The sequence below is a fragment of the Chenopodium album genome, chromosome 7 (assembly GCF_948465745.1).
Source record: "Chenopodium album chromosome 7, dcCheAlbu1.1, whole genome shotgun sequence".
Lineage (NCBI taxonomy): Eukaryota > Viridiplantae > Streptophyta > Magnoliopsida > Caryophyllales > Amaranthaceae > Chenopodium > Chenopodium album.
The window spans coordinates 74077426-74099221 of NC_137840.1; the positions used below are offsets into that span (position 1 = coordinate 74077426).

Genomic DNA, 21796 nt, shown 5'->3' on the forward strand with positions numbered 1-21796 from the left:
AAAAAACAAAAACAATTGTTACCCCTGTCCGATAACTCGTCGTTTGGAATTGTAATTTGGTTCCACAATAAACACCGACTGAAAAAATTCCAATGAAAGATTCTACCTTTATCCAACAATCTATTACCCTCACTCAAAATTCCACTGTATAAGTAATCAAAATTCAAAATTTGTGGGTTTAATTTAGAAACTAAAATTGATGGGTGTTGGAGGAAATTTCTGGGATGCCCTAAAACCCTACGCTCGATATGAGGGTTTTGATTTTATAAGGAACAAGAAAGTTGCTGTTGATCTTTCTTTATGGATTGTTCAACATGAAACTGCCCTTAAATCTTCCCGCGTTCGAAATCCTCATCTACGCCTCACTTTCCTCCGTACAATTAACCTTTTTTCTAAGGTAATTTTCCTTAATTTTGATTTTATTATCTGGGTTTAGACATTTTTCCCAATTTTTGAGTTGAATAGAGAAATGTTGAATGATTTGAATACCCAAATGGTGTTTCTTGTTCAGAATTATGCTATGATAAGAAATTACGTTTGGGGGTTTTTGTAGTTCTTTCAATTCATCAGTTTTATATTGATATTTGTTATTTTTTGCAAGAAACTATGAGGGTGATTTGAAATGCAGGAATTTAGGTATTGTTCTGTTCAGCTTATTTTCACCTATGTAATATATTGAGTTTATACAAGGGTTAATAAGTTTAGATAAGTTTTAAATTATAAAAGTTCATGAAAAAATAAGTCCAGATAAGTTCTGGTAATTAGTAATAAGGGCAACCCGAATTTGATTTTACTACTAAAATAAGGTCATTAGTTCAATTTGGTTTAGATGTGTGAATTCCAGGTGAATAGGATACATCCATAGTTGGTGAAGGTCGTGGTTATTAATTATAGTGCTGCTGAATATTTGCAGTTTGGAGCATATCCTGTATTTGTTGTAGATGGGAAGCCATCGCACTTGAAGTCTAAAGCAAGGATAGCACGGTATTTCCGATCATCTGGCATTGATCCCAAGGATATGCCTGTTGTGGAAGAGGGTATTTCGGTTGACCGGAACAAGTTTTTTGTTAAATGTGTGGAGGAGTGTGTGGTGAGTAAGATTCTTCACAGTTATTGTTCATAAGGCATTTGTTTTTTAAATTTTTTTTTAGCTTGGCAATCTGAAATTGTATGTGAGTAAGTGTGAACTTCTCCACAAATGTAGCATGCTTTTCTGCGTTGGTAATAGACCTAAAAGTGGCTGCAGGCCTGCAACAACAAGTTGCTTATATTAGTGACCTAAATTGCAAGCATTGGAACTGTTTTTATGATGATTATTCTATTTCCATACCTGTGTGTGTGTGAGTTGTATTGATTCCCTTTAGGAGCAATTAGGGTGCAATATATCCATTTCCTGCAACGTTTAGAGTCATTGCCTGCACAACTTTCTAATTTTGATTATGTGATTGCAATGGACTGAATTAGTTATATCATTGAACTAGAATTTGGTTCTTATATGCTGTTTAGTAGCAACCACAATGCCTTCTGGATCAAGGGTATGAGGAAGATAACCTGTAAGGTTGTAACTACAGAGAAAGGCTGCTTTGTGCTTACAATGTGACTGTCCCATACGGCCATGTTTACCTGGAAGGAGTCTTATGAGAGGCGTGAGGCACTGGGGTATTAGTTTGTTGATATCAAATAAGGCTTCAAATAGCCTCTATTTATCTTATTATTGTGAAACAATTTGGCAGGATTATGTCGTCTCAGGGCTTATCAGCTTTGATAGTCATTATCTCATTAGAATAAAGTTAAATTTTTTACTACTTCTGTTGCAGATTTCATTTAGTACTATCTCAATCGCTGTTGGCTGTAGATTTCATTTAGTCCAATCTCCAATCTCAACTATTTGTTTTGAATGACGAGTTATCTTTTCATAAGTTGGTGTATGCTTTTGCAGGATCTTCTCAAGCATCTTGGTATGCCTTTTCTTAGAGCTAGAGGTGAAGCTGAAGCTCTTTGTGCTCAATTGAACATTGAAGGTGCTGTAGATGCTTGCATTACATCTGACAGTGATGCTTTCCTTTTTGGCGCTAAGTGTGTGATAAAACACGTGGATCCTAAATCCACGGTAACTCCTTATCTTGTTCAATGTCTCATATACTCTTTACGGGCTACTTTTTTCTTCACTTTCTTGCCAATGGTCTTTTTTATACCCTGATGACCATTGGGACGGCTGAGCATGGATGTGAGCCCTTAATGTTATTATTCTTTTGATCTGTTTTATTGCTACAGTCCAGTGTATGTTACAGAATATCTTTTTTAGTTTTCTGTCTCACACTTTTATCTTCTGGCTCATTTTTTTTCCCTCTGTCCTTGACTTGATTTGTAATCGCATTGCTTACACTGACCAATTCCAAGTTTCATCGGTTTTGATTTTCCCTTATGTTCAGGGACCATTTGAATGCTACTATTTGGAGGACATCGAAGTTGGTCTTGGCCTGGGGAGAAAACACTTAATAGCGGTTTCTCTTCTGGTTGGGAGTGATCATAATATAAATGGAGTGCAAGGAATCGGGATGGAAACAGCTCTTCGTTTTGTGAAAAAGTATAATGAAGACGAAGTTTTACAAAGGTTTGCCACTAAACATTTGAAATTGTTGGTTTCTTCAGTCATTCTTAAGCCAGGCCAATATATATTTGGACATGGCTTTTAATTAGCTGAACTACTGTTACAGGTTAAGCGAAATAGGTTCTGGGCCCATGTTTCCATCTAATGCCAATGTTGGTTCTCCTGGAAAGTGTACAAGAAATTCGGATATGTTGCAGAAATCTAAAGCCCCTCATTGCTCTTTTTGTGGTCATCCAGGCAACAAATCTCTTCATAGACGAGTGCCTTGTGAGTATTGTCATAGCATCGCAGGAGTGAATTGTAGTAAAAAGCCTCCTAAGTTCAAATGTGTATGCTCTTGTTGTGACAGGGTAACAATCTTCACTCATCTTGCCCCCCCTTTTAAAAAAAATGTTGAATAATTTTCCACGTGCCAAGCATAGCTTGTCGAAGTTCTGTCCATATATTTATCTATTTATCTCTCTAAAGAATTTGTGGTAAGCAAAAGATAATACAAACATATGAAGTATATACACTGCTTCCTTAAAACTACAAAACTACGCTTTTGCTTTTGCACTACTTACATACTAACTTTTGATGCCTTCTTGGAGTGCCAAAGCTTTAAGTTGGATCAATTAATTTGGTGCCTCCAAGTTCTAAGTGATCCAAACTGATCACTAGTAACAAAATTCAAGGCGAGCTATTGTTTGAGCAAAGGGAAGCATCAAAGTTAATCTTTAAATGATTGGAAGAGGGAGGAGCTATCCAAACTTTACACTTTAGTCTTTAAACTAGAGTTACAAGATTTCAGAAGGGGCATAGATTGCTTGGATTTATACAAATCAACTAATGTTGTGAATAACCAATCTTTGTACCCATTTTGTTATCCATGGTCATTATTTATGCATAACCTGTGAAAGTTTGTTATGTACGCTATTGTTGAGTTCATATTATATGCTGTTTATATATTGCAACATGGCATGGTCTCTTATAGGCAACTTGATAATGATTCTTTGTCTTAAGTTGTTTATTTGTTTTAGCCTGTTTTCATAGTTTTATTTTCCATCCCCCCTCTTCTCCTAGCTGTTTCCTGAAGGTGACAAAAGCTCTCCAAAACAAATTTGGAGGTTGGATTAAGTAAAATAGACATGTTCACTTCTTATGTGTTCTATGTTGGAGGTCTCAGTAAGAGCATCAGTTTTGTTTCTGCTAAGTTGCACACCAGAGAGCTTCGACACTTTTTGCACTGTACATGTTCTTGATTTTGTCCACCTAGTTGTTTTTAGTTTTCACTCTTGCATGGTTAGGGCTTCCAGATAGCTACAAGAGTTAACTGACATTTGCATTCAGATTGTCAGATGACGGACTACTTATGCTTTGCTTGCCTTTTGCTTTATAGGATCGGAAGGAAAAGGAACTTAAGAAGAATGAATATTTTCACTTAAGAGTTTGTAACAAGATAGCCATGGAGTGCAATTTTCCTTGCAATGAGATTATTGAAATATATCTGAGAAATGAAGGTGGCACTTATATCGTTTATTCAAATTCTTTTAACTCTATTTAGAAGTGTGTTTATGATTGCTGACTTGCTGTGGACCATCTTATCATGTTGTGAGGATAGTGTCTTTTGCATCAAAGAAATCCAGTTAAAAGAACAGGTTAGAGATGCCAAATTTGGTTCTACTATAACTTATCTATCTATAGTAATATATAAAGAGAAAGACCTTCTTGGTTGATAAATTAGTTTTTTTTTTTCCCAAAATACCCTTCTCGATTTGCAAAATTACCCTTAAATTTCAAAACTACATTTTGTTTTGGTTACCAGGAAAATTTCATCTATATTTACCAGTTACACACCAGCACAGTATACCACAACTATTCCCACTCAAATTTCCCCTTAACTACTATTTTTTTTTTATTTTTTATTTATTTATATAAATGAGCCTAAAAAATAGGGTGCACTCCGTAACAGTTTATTCCTGAATTCCAAACAATGGGGTAACTGCAAATTTAGCCAATCATCTCCGTTTTATCAACTATCAAACGTAATTTCAAAAACATGCACAAGACTCGTGAAAGAGAGAAGATGGAGAGAGCAGCATTGCAAAAGAGTTATAACCATCTATATATACCCATGGTCAATTTCTCCCTAAAATAAATTAATACACCAATTCAACCTGTATATGTTGGATAATAAAGAATTCCTCTGAATTCTTTCTTATGAAAAAGAATCTGAATCTGACACTTGCTCTTCAAAAGCCAATATCAATTGATTTTATTTTGTGAGTCCTCTATTCTTTTTCCACCTATTCTATAACCCCTGATTTCGTGTCATGTGCCTTTACATGTTTATTATTTTTGTCTTTTTTGATTTAACATGTAAATTTTGTGTTTTGTACTTCTGTTTAAGTTTAATAAATGAAGTTCTCCTTTGGTAGAAATTGAATTTGAATTTCGGTTGTATTGTTGTAATTTATGTAGTAGTATGCCCTTTTTTTTTTTGAAGCATGTTACCCATGTTTTTGCTAATATGGGATTTTATGTGTGAAGAACCATACAGACTACATTTTTTGTGTCAAATATTGTATGAGTATGATTAATGTTCATAAAATTGTGCCCGGAAATAAGTATTGCATACGTCATTATACCTTTCTTTTTGTTTGTTCAGTTTGACCGACTTCTGTATATGGGTAGTTTGCATAGGTAATTGTTTTGATTTCTAAATAAATTTCTTATATTGTACACGCGTAGCGTGTGTCTCTTAACTTGTTGTTTTAGAACTTTGTATTTCTTTTGTAGGGTACCTTTTTGGAAAAAAAAAATTTTGTACAATTGATGAATATGCAACAGGCTAGTTACCCCAAATCACATAAATGGTTGACTTTACAAAGGGTAACTTTAATTGTGATTCAAGATTCAACTTAGCATATTGTTGTAAATGCTATGTGCAAGATCTGTTTTTTTATTTATTTATTTATTTTAAAAAATTTCTGCTTCTTTCTGGACTGCTACTCAGCATTGTCAGCAATATTTGCTATATAGTCAATTGTTGTCTATAACACAGTATTATCAGTGATATTTTCTATTTATTCAAATGCTGTTTTTTTGAAGATTATATGTGCAGAGTTATTCATGACATTTTTGGATCAGTCACATTGCTTGTTGTTACTGTTGATAATCATCTAGTATCCACCATCTTTGCTTGCAGATATTGCCGAATACAGTGCACATCTCTTGTGGAAAGAACCAGATATTGAAATGTTAATTGATTTTTTGGCTTATCATCTGCATTGGGAGCCATCATACATTCGGCAGCAGATATTGCCGATGTTCTCCACCATTTTTCTGAGAGAGATGGCTTTGAATCCAAGTGAACTTCTCTTGCTTGAACAATATAAGTTTGACTCTATTCAACGTCTAAAAATTAGGTATGATCATCAATTTTATGTGGTCATTTGGAGGAGATTTGCATTATCGATGAGCGATGCCAACCATTCAGTACCTTCTGAAGGATATTCTGTAACATCCGCTTCTGAATCTGAAGAGACTCAAACAGATGGAACTTGCAATGGTTGGGATGAGTTGCATGTGCCTCAAATTCATGTTGATGGTGAAAGCAGCTTTATACTCACAGATGAAAATTTAGAGCTAGTCCAAGCTGCTTTTCCTGTAGAAGTTGACAATTTTTTGCAGCAGAAGGTATAGCTTTCATGAGTCTCATCTGATCTGTATCTCCTTTATTAATTATCTTTCAGGTGATAGGGATTGATAGATTTGTTTAATGCTTTTATTGTGTTAGTACTTGTCTTTGTGCATTCATCATACTTTGGTTGCTTATTGTTTAGAGTTTTTGGGAATTGGTGTTTCTCTTCTGGTTCCTCTTCTGACAATATCAATCTTATCTATTTGTCACTTGACAGGAAGTGAAAGAATCCAAGAGAAAAGCGTCCAGATCTAAGGGAACATGCATAGAGTCACCATCTCCAAATTCAGGCAGTGTTCAGCTAGCTATTACTGACTATTATCGTTCAAGTAAACCACTAAAGCAGGCTAAAGACAACCAAAATTTGACTCAAAGTGAAGGAACTGGATGTTTGAAAGAAAAGAGGAAGGCTTCAAGTCCAAGCCTTTCTAAATCTGTGAGACGTCGGCTTTTGTTTAGCTAAATCCCTTCCCTGAAAATCTGTTGTCTTTATTAACTTGTACATATTATCTTTTGTAAGTCCTGGTACCGTGTGCCATGTAGGTTATATTTAAGCATGTTTAATCTGCTTGTGCGATTAGGTAATGCACTGGCCTGATGGAAGCTAGTTTCTGCTCTCACTAACACGTTTATAAATTTAATGTATTTGGGTTCTCTTAATCTTATATTGCATGTCTAACTATTTCTGATGTGAGGCAATGCTAACACAAGCAAGCGACTGATTGGCAAGAGCAGGATAAGAAGGAAGGAGAGAATTGCATGGATGTGTAGCAGTTTGAATGTGTTGTGCTTATTAGAGTGACAGGAAAAGGAAAACGAAAACCATGGGTTGGGGGGGGGGGGGGGGGAGGTATTGATAGAGGAGTGTAGTAGTTGCACACCACCAAGGTCTACATGTATACAAGAATTTTCTCCTTTGGAGAGAAACCTTGTTCAATAGTTGTCTTTTTTTTAGTGCTCTTCTCCATACTAAAATAAGTGTCCACTCAAATATTTTAGACAATATGAAACATTAATGCAATACAAGTATCTTTTTGATTGGATACTAATGCAGTATTTCTTCAGTTTTGAGACATAATATCTTTTTAGTCTGTTTGCATTACTTTTCAGTTTTTAATGCCATTGCTATAACTAACATCTCTGAAAACATTTTATTGTATGATGGAGTCACATAATGATTAGACAACATTTGAGTATGGTTGCATACATGTTTTAATTAGTATCAGTATTTAGTATGAAGAAGTAAGATTGATGTTCTTATGACCCTTGAGGTCGTGTTGGTCCTATATTCAAGGATTTACATGGATTTGCTGCTTATAGTTTGGATCTCTGATTGTGAATTTCTTTGGTGAAAGCTTGGTAGCATCAGTGGCCAGTATAGGAGGTCCATTACTGCTGTGTCATTGTGTATAATTTTCAAGGTGTTTCTGAACTGATGTTATCTTGTTGATCACTCATTTTTAATATAGGTGGTCTCAAGGAAGTTCTGTCAGCACAAAGAAGTTGAGTGCTTTTCCTAATCTATACCCTTTAAAATATGTGAAGTTGCTACTGTTCACTTATGAGCAGTGATATTACGATTTTTCCTATTTATTAAATAATATTCCCCCCCTGGTTTTTTCTCCCAGCCATTGCTTTTGAGAAATTGAGAGTCTATGTAATGTACTCCTTTCCTCTCTCCTCCACGGCTCTCCTGATCAACTTCTCCCACAATGTCTCCTTGTAATCATTCTCTCTCTAGGAGTTTCTCTTTTGAGCAGCAAAGATGGCAGGAGGTGGACTATCAACAAATGCTTCGTCTTCTGCTAGGCTTGCTAAGGGTAAGGTTTATATATATATATTTAATCTAATTTGATTTAATTTTCAATCACTTCACTCTGGAGTCCTACGGCTACCGCTTTTGGCACCGATTTCTTGTCCATTATACCTCTACTACTTTTGAAATCATTTTTCCAATTCTGCTCAAAAATCAATTTGGATTTCCATTGCTCATACATCAGCCTTCATTGCTGGATTGGAACACGAAAGTATGAAGCTAAAAGTTCTCAAGGTCATTGAAAAATTATTTAATTTTCTGATTTGTTATTCTTTTTCAATTGATTTGTCGGTGTGATTAATATGTACTAGGTTTTATGGATGTTTGTAATGTTTTTTCCCCCTTTAATTGATTTAGTTTTTTTTATTCTATTTGAAGGTTGAATAGATTTGAAAATCAAATTGGAAGTGGCAGAGATATGAGTTTTTTTTTTTTAACTCCGTAGTTGTTTTTGAGTTGAAGCGGCTTCTGAACTTTATCTCCTCCATTGAAGTGATGTCTGAGGTAAGCTGTCTTGATTAATCTCATCGAATATCATATTCACAATCTAGGGCTCGTCGAGCCGTCGTTAATTTACTTGTTAGTTTGTTTTCTAAGATTGAATATTGAGCTAATGGTTATAAATAATGAAGTTTTAAAAAATTGTATGACTGATTTTACTGAGATTTTTGAGCGAGAAGAATTTTATGTCAGGTTGATTGAAAGGTGCTGTTGAACAAATATTCAAATTACTGAATTTTATACTACCTCCGGTCCAAATTACTCACAACTTTGTAATATTTTATATCTCACAAATGATACCCCAAAGTTGCGAGTAATTTGGACCTGAGGTAGTAATTAAGTTATGACCTGTTTTGTTTGAATCGATGATAAGTTTTGTTTCAATATGATCATATTTTGGTCACTTTTTCCAATTTAGTTTGATGAGTTGTTCTGGGTGCTAATCTTGTTGATCAAGTTGCATTTTTTAAGCAATGTGTTGAATTTTGATTAGTTTATCACATGTATGATTCGGAAGTGTATGTTTTTTGCCTGAATTTTTATTGATTTCAGCATTTTGGTTTATTGAATATTATACTCTTTTAATTCTAGTTGAATTCATCATTTTGGTGATTAATATGATTGCATTTGGGTGTTTTTTGTAGGTTGGAAATCACAGTCTTATTTTATCTTTAATCTAGAGCTTTGTAATCTCCATCTTTATTCTTTACCTCACGATTAATCATGTTAGGGTCAAAGTAGCAACAGTATTTTTCCATGTTAGATGTTGAACTCCCACCTAATAGTGTATAGTATTTAGGCATTATTAGGATTCTTCATTCTATAACAATCTGTTTTCTCTACTGCTAACAATAACCTTGTAGCTATTTCTGGGTTATGACATTTAGGCAATGTACTGACTTCCATTTAGACATTTACACTTTTGAGCTTCTTTGTACACAACAAAATACCGAAAGCGAGGGGTAGGGAGAGAATTTAGTTAGTTTTTTAATGCATCAAATCCTTCCTGTGAACACTTCATACATATGAATGGAAGAAATTAATTCATTGGAGCTGTAAATCTGTTGATTAGTGATCAGTTGAGTTGTTTTGTGGAGGCGGTTATGTTGTTTATGCCGAGGAATTTCATTTCGGCGTTGCGATTTTAGTATACTATGGGGATATGAGAAAAGAAAATGATTTGATAATAGGAGTATAAGTTCTATCAACAAAAAACCAAAGAACCATGATTTTTTTTTTTTTTTCAGCAAATCTCAAACTGCCAATTTAGCAGTTGAGTAGTTCTTGAACTGAATGATGTAGTTGAGTCAAAATTAAGCACAAACCAGAGCTTAGTGAAGTTAAATCAAACTGAGCTGAGCCATGTTGGTGTTTGAATGATGTATTTGTGTCATGTGTATGGGGGAACACAAGGTAGTTGCTTCCCACCTTACCAAGTTCCACCACTGATCTTGAATCTGTCCACAGCTATCACAAAATTCTTTCTATAGTTATTTAGAATTAAAATTTAGGTCATTAAGTGGAGGCAGTAAAACAACTGGTAGTCTGGTACTATAGAAATTATACAGTATAGAGTTCTGCCTAAGCCGCTTTTTTTTTTTTTTTCTTTTTTTAAAAAAAATAAATAAAATTATATCCTTTTATTTACTGATGCATTGTGCATAGTGGGTGTATAATAATATGTATGTGTTATCTGAAATATGTCTGCTTTCTTATTTTGCCTTTTGTGTTCCTTTTGCAGATTGTATCCAATTATTTGTTAGAGCCTATCTGTTCCCACAAGGATCTTGTCAAAGAAGTTGCACAATTTTTTTTTCAAATAGCAGTTAATTTTATGATAATTAAGGAAAACAAAATGCTAGACATGGTCATGTGTTGGACCTCTTTGCCTCTGCACTTGATCAGGTTTGTCATTATTGCTATCTTACTTGCTTTTTCACTATTTTTTATTTTTTTTTCCTTTTTTTTTCTCTCTGATTGTTGTACTGCTGATATAAGCCTTAATCTTCTGAGTGAATCATTTATTGTCTGTAATCATTTTTTGAGATTAGAAGTAATCAGTTTTCTTGTATGTGATGCTCATCAAGGAAGATCTAATTTATATTCATTTGAACAATCTGAAGACTGATGATATTACTTTTCAGTTCTGAACAATTAAGACAAAATGTGAGATGTTTATTTATTTATTTATTATTATTTTTTTTTAAACAGTGTTATTGCCAATAGCTGTATAAAGTTAAAGTTATTTCCTTCCTCAGGTTCAAAATCGTTGTAGTATCACAGTTCAAACTTCAAAGGGTTAAGAGATCCAGGTTAGAGATCCAAAAGCCTCGAAATTTTCAGCTTTTGTTGTGAAATTGACTAAGTTCAGAAACTATAGGAACAAATACTCTAGGTTTGAGCTGTATCTTATGACTGTTATCTTTGTCTGTTGGAACAGAAAAAATCTGTCTGGTCTAGCCTCCCGACATTGAAGTATAGAGCATTGCTCTAAATCCTCAGTACTTGTAATTGTTTTTAGCTTCTAAAAAATAGGTACTCAAATTTTTTAGTAACACTGTTTTTAAAGGAATTAGGGGATAAACAGGTGTAACACACTTCAATTGAGTTTTTGCTATGATTTTACACTGGACTGAATTTGTTAGACTTTTGGCTTAGAACTTGGAGCCAATTTAAAATTTCAAGCTTACAACTGTCCAACAAAGTGTTCTGTTTTACTAGTTGATCTTATTGTCTTAATCATTTAATGCTAACAGAAGAATTTGCACGCATCTTCCTCAACAAATAGATTGTCCATTATATTATTCTCAAATGTATGTTATATTTTGTAATGGTCTCTTGATATATATAGCTAAGGGGAAAAGGCTGAACTACACATTATATGCTTCCTATTTAACAATATAGTGCTTATCAAATTGATGCTATTGCCCTTTTCCTCATTTAACAATATCCACATTTAACAACGTTTTGATAATTTGGGGGGTTGCTCGCGTTAGCGTGCAGACCAACAACTAGTAATAAACCTTCTCAATGTTAGAATTTGCCTACTGTTCCTTATGAACAATATAATGATGATTCTGACTTAGGAGTAAAGTAAATTTACCATTTTGCCCCTATGCTTTACCTGCTTTTCCTCTCTCTTAATTTTCTTTGAACCTTATTCTATCATCCTTTTCCATCCCCTTGTTTTCATTCTCTTAATCCTTATCTTTGTTTTCCTCTCTTAAACGATGAAATTGCAATATTCTCATCCTCTTATTTTCTCTCTAATTTCTTCTCTTTTTCATTATAAAATTCAATACAAAGTATTATCAATTTAGGTTAACAGGATGTTATGGACTGAATTCTACTGATTTAATTAAACATGATTAATATTAATTTAAGGCTAAAAGCTTGAACAATTGATTGATTAAAGGTTGGATTACATAAGGATAGTTATAACTTGAGGTTATGAATCTCTCAGTAGCTTTAGGCTACAAATCTCTCTAGTAGCTTGAGGCTACAAGTCTCTCAAGAGGTTCACTCAATTTCTGCCTGCCCTTCCCACTACTCAAACTACCATACTTATACTAAAATGGTCAAGCTGACCTTAAGGCTAACATGTGATACTTGGCTAATTTAGAAAAACATAAATAGGACACAAAGAAACTAACTGTCTTCCTTTCCTTCTCTTCTTCTTAATGGAGTTTGTCTTGTTGCTAAGAAATGCGCCCTGCTGGTGTTGCTTGTTGCTGTCCATGCTTGCTCCTTCCTTTGTGCCTCGTATACACCACTTAAGGTGGTTGACCAGGCTGGGTTTGACCCAAGTTGAGGTTTGACCCCGGATTGGTGTGTGGGTTACTTAGATCCATGACACAGGAGGTCAAGTTGTAATGATGAATTGCACAGTAGAAGAAGATAAATGCTTTGGACAAATTGAGGTGTATGCTTTTTTTTTAAAAAAAAATTTATTTAAATATTACGGTCTTCAAATGGATTATACGAAGTAATTTTTATTTTCTTACTTAGGCTTTAGAATGCATGATACTTGATAATAAGTGGTGAACATTATCTTGGGGTTGAATCAGATTCATAGTTTGAAGCTTAATTATACTCATTCTGCAAATTAATGCTTCTGAATTTTTGGATATGGATTATGGAACGAGGTACTGAAGAATTGGGGGTTTTGTCATCAAGCTTTCCTCCTAGGGTTTTGAAGCTGCCGTTTGTGGGGGTTTCTTCTGTCTTTCGGTTGGTGACTGAATACTCTATATCACTTTCTCTCTCCTCAATCCCCTTGCAATTTCAGGTAATTTGCGGATCTAATTTCTTTTCGTAATTTTACTTTGACTTTCTGCATTTTGGTCATGGAAGTGAGTTATAAAGGTAATCATTCATAAGTTTATTGTTAGATTCTGCATGCATATCACTCGTCAGTATCCAAGTTCTATTAGGATGTTCTTGACTTTACTAGTTTGCAAATGGCAGGACTAATGTTCGGCCAGAGTTCCTTGTCTTCTTCACTTGTGACTTGTCACATTGTTTATCATTTTATTTTATTTTATTTTTTGTATTTATGGAATGATTGTGTTTGAATTTAGAAGTTGTAAAATTTCTTGTGCTTGATCATATTTTTTATTAACATAAATCAGCAACAATCAAAGCCTTAATCCCAAGGATGGGGTTGACTATATGAACCAAGTTTTTATCACCAGAATTCACCAACCATGATTCACTTCTTTTATTTCCTTCTGTCCAGTGTTATATGTTCCTACTTCTTAATGTCCTTTACTCCTTCCAACTAAGGCATCTTTGGCCTTCTCCTGCTTCTTCTGTGATCCCCCTGATCCCGACCCTGACCTTTCCTGATTGGTTTGTATTTCAACATGCCCAAACCAACACAATCTGTTCTCTCTCATATTATCGTCAGTGTCCGCCATCATAAGTTACCTCATTATCCTTAGTACACACATTTCTGCCACTCGCTTCTTTCTTATACGATCCTTCCTGAATGCCTGACCCAAATAGCAATGCTGCTTTGATAGCCATTTGATAAAATGTATGCTACAGTCACAATACCCTCCATTTTGGCCAACTGGTTTTAATATTGTGGGATTTTTAATCAATTTATTCATTCTCCTGCAAAATTGACCCAAGGTTTTTAAAAGACTTGCTCATTGGCACCTCCTGACCATCCAATGTTACTTTATTCCCACTTGAGTTCCTAACATTGCTAAAATTACATTCTATGTGCCCATTCTTGCTCCAATTTAGTCTAAACCCCTGTGGGTTCTAGATTTTGCCTCAATTGCTCCAAGTTGGCAATAACCCCCAACTTTAGTTTCATTTACCTATACAATTATCTTCAAACAGCATACACCCAAGGTATCTCACCTTAGCTAGATCTTGTTCATTTATCCAATATTGTTGCAAAGAGGGAGAACTCAATGCCTACCCCTGGTGCTGTCCAATCATAAGTAGGGAAATCCTTCGTGAATCCCCCTCAATTAATAGGGAAATTATATTTCAAGATGCATAATGAATTTTGATGGACTACACTTATGCACATATGTCATCTATCCTCTTACACGATCATCTATCTTGTTATGTCCATATTAGAGGGTCCCTTATGATGATTCATGATAGCCGACCCCAAATCATATTGGGACTATGGCTTTGTTGTTTATTTGAGCCACCTAGAGTAGTGATGCAGTCTGTTGATGTTACTAATTTTCAAAACTCCCTTTTGTATCCCATACCCCCCAAATATAAAGGAAAAAAAACCATGTGTCTGAACTTGAATTGAAAGTACTGATGTCAGCATTGCAGTTTGAGCATCTAACTGCTTATTTTCCAGTTGTCTAAATAAACACGAGGCTGTAAATCTCACATTTCGATGTGACTATTGAATATGGTTGTTGGTGACTTGTTTTTAGCTGATGATTAGTGTTTCCAATTTCAAAACAAATTATTTGGATATACAAGTACAGTGATTAGATTAATGATCATTGTACGTAATTCCTAAATTATAACCTTGTTAAACTATCCAGGGTAATATTATCAACAAGAGTATCATGTTTCACAATCTGTCCCTCCTGGGAAGGTAAATCTCTTGTCATAACAGTTATTTTGTGAATTAATAGCATTAATCAATTGTGGAAAGTTGATAGTTTTCATTGATTATGGGCTTGTGCTGTGCATGTGGTAGGTTAACAAGTTAACAATGAGAGCTTCACATTTCATATCCTATCCTTGCTTTACAGCATGAGCTTCTTGTTTGTGTTGTTCCTCTACTCCATTCTATTTTGAACATGAAACAGGGCAAGTTCCAACTCTCTTATCTCCTATACCATGTGTTGTGGCACTATGTATCAGGTTCCTCATATCGATTTGTGGTTTTGAATTTCCCAAACTCTGTAGAGGCGACCTGGTATCTTTCACCTCTGCCCTAGAAATGACAAATTGAAAAGAAGAAAGACAAGAATTTACACTTAAGGGATGTTTCTCTTCCACAATATATGTGGAAAGAGGGTGGCTGACGGGTTTGGACTGAAAAATCCTAGACTTAGCTTGTTAACTTTTAAGCATTAACCAAGAGAGACGGAGGGGCTTCTACCCCCCAAAAAATGTTTTTTAAATACAACTAAGGACCTTGGAACAAAATAGCCCTCTTACAAGTAGATAACTTTTTACTAATTGATGTACTCCCTTAATTCTTTTGCTCTACCATTTGTTTTTTCCATACTTCTTAATGCGCTTCTTTAATTGTCTATTTCTTAATTTCCATATTACAATTTATAAGTAACTTTTTGAAAACTACATATTGAAATGATTTTAGCAAGACCCCCCCACATGACTGTTTTTTCTTGCATATTGGTGAGAATTCGTGGTTATAATTTGAGCTCTTCAACTGTGACTATAATACATGAATACGTCTTTTGGAAACCGATACTTTGTCCAAGGAAGGGTACTTGTCTAATCAAATTTTACCTTCACTACATTTTGTCACGTTTTTCTTTGGAACTAGGACAAGTCTGTTTCTGCCTTGTTTAAACGCCGTTTGTCGTATTGTTTTTGTTTAGGTGTAACGGAACTGAAAATCTGTTGTGGTTTGTATCCTTTTTGGAAATTAATCCTACTTTGACTTATATGGTAGATTTCTTCAATCAATGACTTTTTTTTTTTTTTTTTTTTAACAGCCTAGAAGATTCCTATCGTTTCAATTGGGAACGTTACTTATACCAAAGATATTACGGCACACTTAAGTCATTTTTAAGACTCCTAACCCTACATTTATAAGGTTTATTCATCTATATAAACCCTATTCACTTCCTCATCTCTCAATATAAACATCACATTTTCTTTCCTCTGCCTCTATTTCTGCATCCTCTCCTTTCTCATAGTGTTTTTTTGCAGCATGGATCCTGAACGTTGCCCAGACATCTGCATCATGCTCGTGGATCCTGATCCTAGATCCTCACAAAATACATTGGCCCTCTTGGTTAATTCGAATTACAGAGGTTTGTACTGAATCTTGCAAATTAATCTATTGTTTTCGTATGCACTTATATATGAGTATTTGTTTCTTGATGTTGATAAGATTATTCTCATGAATACCTCTGTGTATATCCTGATGATTTGTCACATTTGACATCGGCGTATAAAAATCATATATTAATCCATAAATTAATGAATTGGTTTTCAGAAGCATCTTTGTGCTGTTTTTTTTTTGTTTTTTATATTTATTTTTTATCCCTGCGTTTTAATATTGCTTTACAAGTTGCTGTATATTTGATTTAAAAGTATGAGAAAATCAAATCGATTTAAAAGTAAATCGATCGTGTCAAAAGTTAAGAAAACTATCAATTTGGATTGTTTTAAATTTACAAATAAAATCATAATGTTGTGGGTGGCATCTTGAGCGTCCGATCTTCGAGATCTAACAATCCAAATTGGTTTTTAGCTCTCATTATGGATTGAGGTGTTTTTAAGAGCATTGAGAGCGTCATATGGGTTTATGTCACAATTTTGAAGATAGGAAATAGATAGATACTTGCTCTATTGCTTTTTATTCTTTTCGTTTTGAGTTTTACGGTCACCAATACACATCTTTGACCTAGATATAATTAATTAAATTTGAGTAAAAATTTTTTGAAAGATATTTTGAATAAATTTATTAAAACGAATTTAACACGATTTCGCGTGATTTGTTTTTAATGTTTATAATATTGTGTTTTTGTAGTCAAAGATTTTAAAAGTTGACCATTAAAGACAAACGTAAAGTCTAGTACGGAATGGATAATTGATATTTATTACTAACTCCGTTTCTTTTTAGTTGATACGTTTCTTTAGTCTCGTTTGCCAATACACAAATTGAACCATTAATATTTTTAATTACTGATAAGCAAAAATTTTAAAAATTTGATATTTTGAAAATATATATCATGATGAATATAACAAGATCTAACATGACAATTTTTTTTTGTTACGTATAAATTACTAAACACGGTCAAAGGAATGCGTGTGAATATTGCTAAAGTTTAAACGTGTCAACTAAAAAACTGGAGGTAGTATATTTGGAAAAAAAAAAAAATTAAATCAAAATTGTTTAGTAAATTTGATGAAAAAAAAATAATCTTTAGGACATTTTCCAATTAATAAGGATGGTACATGTAAATTAAGCATAAATTATTCTATGATTCAATTTTTTATAAAAAAAGTATATCCGCATCATTGAAATAGTAGTATTATTTTGAAAAGAACAATGATAGTGTTATTAATTTATATATTTTAAATAAAAAAGTTTTATTACACTGTTTTCTGGGTTTATGGCTTAATACTAGTAGAAACAAGGGGGTGTTTGGCATGTTTATTTGATGGTAGGATTGAGATCCTGATTAAATTGTTTTGGGTGTTGGGAATAAAATGTGAGATAAGATTTAGGAATAGGAAGGGGCTATTCCCACCATTCTTTTACCATTGGAGGGAGGAGGATAGGTATCAGGTGAATGGGAATTGAATTGGAATTATGGATCCATTTAGCCACTGGTGAATTGGAAGAAGAGGTTGTCAACTTATAGATTATGTACAATTGCTATTTATTCTCATTACCACTTTTTAACATACCAAACTCCCATTTATGCTTATGAAATGGAACATGTATCTCTCTCTCTCTCTCTCTCTCTTAATTAATTATATTAATATAACATCACCCCATCTAATCTCCAAACTCTCATTTTATGTACCTAACAACTCATAATGGATGAATTCTGCCTGAAGCTAGGATTCTATTTTCCTCTTAACTTTGAACTACTCCTGGTAGATGAGATGTCAGTTATGCAGCTGCTGGTAGTGCCTAGCTGGAAGCATAACTCTTTGCTTTGTGGTATAGCATGATTGTGGGTTTACATGTAGTGATATGGCCTAAAAATATATAAAGCTTGCATTGTTCTTCCTATCACTAGTCATTTGGGATTTTTATACTACCTACGTATCATTTTATAGGACCCAAAAGTGCTTGCTTTGTTATTTTTTGCCTAAATCTTGCATTTGATTTTTCTCATGAAAGTGAACCTAAGCTGACTGTCAAATAGTAAGTTGATGTTGCTTTAACAGATGTGTGTTGGAAATTCTGGGATTTAGGCTTGGATTGATTGATTGTGTTGGAAATTCTCTTGAAAAGTATTCTTTGAAAAAAATTGCTTTGTATTTTTTACTACTTCCTCTGTTTTTTTGAGTTCTACTTGGTTACTACAACTCCAATAATAAAGGAGAATAGGAAAATGACCATTCATATGCCCTTTGTGGGTTCTTTTAGGAAGGGAAAGGTTTAATGGGTCTCATTTTGTGGGGTTGTTGGACCATATAAAGTGTAAAAAAAACTGGTAAAATAAGGAATAAGAAATAGTTAGTGGAAATTTAAAAAACTGATTTAGAACAAACTTTAAGAAAATAATTGGGGTTTTTTTTACATGGGCTGTAAATGATCAAAATGTGTTCTGATTTGAGACTCCTAAATTCAAGTGAATGTACATTAAGTTTTGGAGATTGTGGTTGTTATCATTCTTTCCTCCATAGAATCTTGCATATATTACCATCACCTCTTTATTGGCATTTACTGAGTAGTTGCCTTCTTTGGCTGCATCACTAGTTGTCACAGCTTTCCAAGGAGCAGATGCTCTGGAGACGTTGAAAAAGAAGAAGCGGAGGGTTGACTTGGTGTTGATGCCCACCGAATTGCCCGATATGTGCACTCTTGAGGTTTTAGACATCCTAAAGAGCAAATATAATATGGCTGTTGTCAGTAAGTGCCAGTTTCACTTCTTTTCAATGTGTATGTCAAAATCTTTTCTCACTTAATTGTTGCACTTTCTTTAGTGCTTGTTGATACTGATCAACCATCTGCTAAGGAGGAATTTCTTTGGAATGGAGCAATGTTCTGTTATAAGAAGCCACTGGACTCGATGAGTGCTGCAACCTTGTGGCAGCATGCTTTTGTAAAGGAAGCAGAACTTTTCAGTCTATCCCTTAGACCCCCAAGATCAGGTGTGACTATTAATGATTTTGGGAAGATCCATGTAGCAAAGAGAAAATTTGAAGGCTCGTCTTCATTCACTTGGACACCATATATAGAGAATATTTTTCTCGGAATTGTTCACAATTTGGGAGTTTATGGTAAGAATCTAAATAAGAATTTTAAATGATGCAATTTTTTTTATATGATTATGTTTTAATGTTTTTACTTTGACTTTCAATCCAGATGCTGATCCATTAGAAGTTCTTAATCGCATGCACGTTCCTGGGCTCACTCTGGATGAAGTCACTGACAAACTGCAGGTTTGTTTCTGTTGTAATATGGGTGTCAATTTGTCTATGCATGTTGTAGAAATGGCTGAAAATTTGCAAGCCTGCTGCTCCTTCAGACTCTTTGTTTTTCAGAATAAATTTTACTTGAAAACTTAATTGCTGTTGGTGTGTGGTTCAATGTTGTAGGAATATCAAGCAAGGCAGAATAACCCAGACTACCCCCCTATTCCAATGCGTATTATTGATCTGAATGCTGGCAACCAACTGATGGGCCAAAACATCTATGCAAATCCTGGACAGGCATTCGCCCATGAGCAAGGTATTCTGCAGAATCCTCGTCAGGATCAACTGAACAGAGCTAGAGCTTACGAAATCCCGGCACCGCCATTGGCACTGGTGACTTCAGTGCCGTTTGTGCCTCATGTGACTAACATGCCCCAGCTGCCTCAAGCTTCAGTGCCTCCAGCAAACACAGCTCAGATGCTCATTGTACCGCCATGGCCTCCTGCTCCTACTTACCTACCTTCATCGAGCGTGGCACCACCGGCGCCTGGCCATGGAGAGGATGAGGGCAAGCTTGGAGGTTAAATTCAAGCCGTCAGTTCTTCCCCTTAATAATTATTTTCAATAAAATTGACTTGGATGTTTGTCAAACCTTGATGAAACTGCTGGCTGAAAAGCCCTTGTCAGACAATTTGATGGTTTTTTTCTCTGTTGTTGGAAGTTTGGCTGCAAACTTTGAATAATTGCTTCCCGGTATTGCTTTCATTTTCTATGATGCAATGGTTTTTTTATTTCTTCTATTAGAAATATGTGTGTTTGTGTTTGTGTTTTGTTTTTTTGGATAAAAAAGATATCTGGGCTTGGTTGCAAGACTTGCAACTGTTGCAAGGTTTTTATGAAAGTTGAATTCCAGTTTCTTATACCCTCTGTTGGGTACTCTCTACAGGTAAAGATGTTTAGATCGTTGATCTGAATTCCGAACTACAGTTAAATCATAATCATATCATTTAAGCTTGTCGAAATGATGTTCTTATTTGGTGATTTAAATATTTCATTTTGATGTTTTTAATTATCTCTTTGCACAGGATTAAAATGTTATCATATAGTTGCACTCGCACATTTGGAAAATATGATTGATTAGTTTTACACTTATACAGAGTGCGTTAAACAATTTCCGCCGTATGTCACTGGCTCATCGTATTAGCCCTAAGATACAGATACATTAGGCAGGAAGTCTTTTGACTTAAGTATGCAAGTGCAAAATTTACAACATACGCAGTAGCAATTTTCCCCCTCTCAAAACAAGCGAAATCATAGATTGACTTTTGGATTATTCATCTCTTAAACTATTTTTAGTACTCCGTAATATACAACTAAACGTATTAATCTTTGTCGATCAAACTGTTACACTTATACAACTCCGTATAACGGAGCGAGTAACCAGTAACCTAATCACTCAATGACTCCACCAAATCCCCATGGTCCAAGCCTCCAAAATCCGAAAACATTCAAAGATCTTTCCAGAACTCTCCAAATTAAGGTGAAAAAACCACAATTGTTCTTCAATACCATCATCTTCTTCCTCACATAATCAGAACTCCTGCAACAATGGAGAACAGCAGCAGCAGCAACAACATGGTTACAGATTTACAGCAATCACAACAACAACAACTAACAGAGCTAATACAATCACTCGAACAAGCTACTTTAATGGCGAAGCAACTTCCGGCAACCTCTGACCCCGATCACCACCGCCTCATCTTCTCTTCTCTCTCCTCCGCTCAACTTTCTCTCTCCTCCTTCCTCAATGTTTACAGCAATAATATCGCTGACAATTCAGTCTCCTCCGCCGCCGTCGCCGGCGATGAGCCGATGGTTGCCGCCGACGACGGCGACGATGAGCAGAACTCGAAGGATTCATCGATGGAAAGAGTGGAGGAGAAACTAAGAGACATGCTTTACATTCAGAATAAGCGGCCGAAGCGGCCGCTTTCGCCATCGTCTATTGCCGCCGTAGAAAGGCGGCATTTGGAGGAGAGAGAAATAGTTGAAGTTGCTGGTGATGTTGATCCTGTTGCTATTCGGTTGAGGAATTTGGACCTTGTTTATCAATTTCATGGCTAAACTTATTTTTAGTTTAAGGATTATATTTAATTGTAATTTAATTTTGGTGACAAAATATTGCATTTTTGGAGCAAATAAGTGTAAATTAGAGCTTGTATCACAATTTTCTTGGAAGACTTTGATTATTAGTGTGATTCTTCCTCCATTGTTTGTTTAAGTACTTGGTTTGGAAAATTTCTTTAATTTATTATGCCTACAAATAAAAAGGGTTATTAACAATATGTAAATAACAGACCACAATTGATTTGGAGTCGTTTCGAAGAAACTAGCTACA

General features: G+C 34.7%; 3 protein-coding genes across 14 annotated transcripts; all 3 read left to right on the top strand.

The window, feature by feature from the left end:
• The first annotated feature begins 7 nt into the window (after positions 1-7).
• LOC145639531 (flap endonuclease GEN-like 1) lies at positions 8-15889 on the top strand. Of its 12 annotated transcripts, none has more exons than XR_014114903.1 (16): positions 8-397; positions 914-1090; positions 1940-2110; positions 2433-2614; positions 2718-2961; positions 3990-4110; positions 5799-6289; positions 6511-6729; positions 7763-8113; positions 8294-8343; positions 8488-8613; positions 10352-10776; positions 10869-10922; positions 12765-12898; positions 14640-14692; positions 15789-15889. XR_014114903.1 is itself a non-coding variant. In XM_081690792.1 (8 exons), exons 1-8 carry the CDS (start codon positions 200-202, stop codon positions 6754-6756), a joined length of 1830 nt encoding a protein of 609 aa, XP_081546918.1. In that variant the 5' UTR covers positions 8-199; the 3' UTR covers positions 6757-6938. The 12 variants fall into 12 exon arrangements, 1 of the variants encoding a protein (XP_081546918.1); XR_014114905.1 differs by having other exon boundaries at positions 12787-12898; XR_014114900.1 differs by having other exon boundaries at positions 10352-10515; positions 10698-10776; positions 10869-12898.
• A 38-nt stretch (positions 15890-15927) lies between these two features.
• Positions 15928-20318, top strand: LOC145639533 (two-component response regulator ARR10-like). Its single transcript, XM_081690793.1, has 5 exons — positions 15928-16109; positions 18740-18892; positions 18967-19263; positions 19349-19425; positions 19582-20318. Exons 1-5 carry the CDS (start codon positions 16007-16009, stop codon positions 19981-19983), a joined length of 1032 nt encoding a protein of 343 aa, XP_081546919.1. The 5' UTR covers positions 15928-16006; the 3' UTR covers positions 19984-20318.
• A 452-nt stretch (positions 20319-20770) lies between these two features.
• Positions 20771-21679, top strand: LOC145638526 (uncharacterized). Its single transcript, XM_081689506.1, has one exon. The coding sequence runs from the start codon at positions 21007-21009 to the stop codon at positions 21520-21522; it is 516 nt and encodes a 171-aa protein (XP_081545632.1). The 5' UTR covers positions 20771-21006; the 3' UTR covers positions 21523-21679.
• Positions 21680-21796: the final 117 nt, after the last annotated feature.